At 40.4% G+C, this 2,857-nt stretch overlaps 1 protein-coding gene across 1 annotated transcript in view; it reads left to right on the forward strand.

Moving 5' to 3' along the window:
- Positions 1–203: 203 nt before the first annotated feature.
- LOC138369158 (micronuclear linker histone polyprotein-like) overlaps positions 204–2,857 on the forward strand; it is a 12,960-nt gene continuing 10,306 nt past the window's right edge. Inside the window, exon 1 of the mRNA XM_069332095.1 lies at positions 204–305. Coding sequence (XP_069188196.1) covers positions 204–305 — 102 coding nt within the window. The remainder of the gene's footprint in view (positions 306–2,857) is intronic.

Consider the following 2,857-nt stretch of genomic DNA (forward strand, 5'->3'; position numbering starts at 1 on the left):
ACTAGCAACTAGTACATTGAGAAACATAGGAGGAATAATTTTCTGCGATTCAAAGTCTGTTCTTCAATCACTTGAAAACTCATCTTTCAAGATCGATAACAAGAACCTCATAATAATTATAAATAACCTGCTTGCTGCACAGAATTAATGGTTTTGAATCTCTCTTGTATGGATAACATCTGACGCAAATATAACCCATCACGATGACAGACACTGCAGCCAAATTACTGTGCAAGAAGATTGAAGGGGAACTAGACCTGGGCAGCCTCATCTCTTGTCAAGACCGTATTGTTCCAAACACTCGGGTCTGATTACTCACTCCTAAAGGCCTGAAAGCACCAGTATAAAAAGCTATGGTTTGTTTAGATCCGAAACCTATGTATATGGGCAGCACAAAACGTCCACCAGACTGTGCGACACAGTGGTTGCCAGGATCAGGTTGGGTTACCGTTACCTGTGGCAGGTGGCTACAGGTGACGGATCTCCCAATCCTGAGCACTCCAGGTGCAAACTCTGTGAGCAGGAACTGGGGCATGATCTCCCACACTACATCACCGAATGCCCAGTTATTAGACCATTCAGACCTGCTAGTATGAGGTACAATTTTGACACCTCTTACTTAAAACTCCTAAACTCAAAATAATCGATATATCGTGCTTTCACAGGCTGAATTCGCGCTGAAAATCAGGATCACTCTGAACTACCCTTGCCATGACTTTATTAACTCTTGTGTTCTCGAGGATATCATCAGAACTCATCCAAAATTTGCCAGCGCAGACTCCTGATCACATGACCCTGCATGACTGACCATCCTGAGTGTGATGGGAATTTTGAGCATCACGTAGGTAGTTCTTGACACACACACACACACACACACACACACACACACATTGTACCCCTTCATGCAACATCGGGTAGTCGCGTTAATGCAGATGTGTATCTTGTATACTAATAACAAAGAAGAAAAAGCCGTATAAAGAAAAAGTAAAGGAGTGAAGAAAAAGCAATAGATGATGCACAACAGAAAACAACAATCCATGTTGTGCAACGGAAAAGCTAGTTGTGAGTTAGATATAAAAGACTGGAATGATAATTAATGACGTAAATTGTTTACGTAGTGAAAAAGAAGTGCCTTTACTGTGCGAATACTAGAAGATTGTTAATTTGCATTTAAATTGTGTTGAGGGAAAGCCAGCCGTAAATTATTCGACGGAGAGGTAGGTAAAGGGAACAGAAGGAGGTGGAGGAGATGGAAGACGAATAGACATAGATGGAAGAGGAAGAGATTGTGGAAGGGATGGAGATGTGATGGAGAGGGGGAGGGGGGGGGAGAAGGAGGACTAGAGGTCACCCACCATGCTGGCTATCTGAAGGAAAACAAAAATCACTGTCGAAAGCGCTTAAGCCCATTTCCAAGGAGCAAATTTTTAAAATCTAAACCAGCCAGACCCATTTCTGCGTAACAATTTTTTTAGATGGCCCGACCACACCCATTTCTAAGGATGTTGATGGTTTTATTTACCGGAGTCTGTGTAGCTAGTGTTAGATTACATCCAAGGCAGAGACGCCCAGTCCTTTCTCAAGTTCTGTGTCTATCTGTCACTGTTTAAATATCTCTCACACTGACACACACTCTCACACACACACACACTCTCGATTATGCTAATAACCCAACCACATTAGTTTAATCTTATATGTCGATGTTTGCGGTTGATGCAAAGTTAATGAGAAGATTCGAGACGAAGATTGTAAGGCGTCCAGTCAAGCCGTCCTTGTCCAGTCAAAGAGACTGGACAAACTGTTAAAAGAATACAAGAAATAGCTATTCATAGAGTTCAACACAAGCAAGTGTAAAGTGATGGAAATGGGAACAGGTGCCAGGAGACCCGACGAGCAATACACAATGAATTGGAAACGAAATTCCCCCCCCCCCCCCTCCTTGTAAAACAAGAAGAAATCCTTGTAACGCTTACTTACCTGCTTGCTTCGGTACCTTTCGCTCATCATACCAGACATATACAAGGATACAAACTATAATATTTTATCCTCCTTTGCGGATAACAGAAGGATTTTCGTGAGAGTAAACAATATAGAAGACACAGCACACCTCCAAACTCATGTTAATCGTGTCTTGTAATGGGACACAAAAAATAAAATGATATTTAATAAAGGCAAGTTCCAGCTATTGCACAATGAAAAAAAGCTCATATATAAAAACGGAAACCACTTATAAAACGTAGTCAAAGTACGCTATTGAAAGAAAAAGCAATATGAGAGAATTGGAAGTAATAGTGTCGTAAGACCTTACTTTTAAAGAATACAACAAAGTTGCTGTCACAACTGCAAGAAAAAAAATGACAGGTTGGATAACGAGAACCTTTTAAGCAAGAGATGTCAGGCCAATAATATTTGTTAAGACACTAGTGCTCTCTAGGGTGACAGGCTGTAGCACACTAACAGCCCCATTCAAAGCTGGAGAAATTACCGATCTAGTGAACGTGCGAAGATATTTTACTGCCCGAATCCACTCAATAAAACTTGTAAATTGTTAGGACCACTTAAACATATTAAATCTGTATTCTTTATAGCGCAGGCGAGGGACAATAATTTACACTTGGAAAATATTAGAGAGACTAGTTCCAAAGTTGCACACAGAGATAACGCCACATCGAACCAGGAAGCATGGCAGGATGTGCAAAATATCAGAAAAGGAAGATCTGAGAGATCATTATTATTAACATCTTTATTAACAAATTTTAATTACAATTTTACCTAATCTGAGAAATTCAATTAGGTCTTATTAGAGTGAGGATAATGGTGGTATTCACTGTCACACAGGACAGAGGGTCATACATAA

Source organism: Procambarus clarkii, chromosome 27 (assembly GCF_040958095.1).
Source record: "Procambarus clarkii isolate CNS0578487 chromosome 27, FALCON_Pclarkii_2.0, whole genome shotgun sequence".
Classification (NCBI taxonomy): Eukaryota; Metazoa; Arthropoda; class Malacostraca; order Decapoda; family Cambaridae; genus Procambarus; species Procambarus clarkii.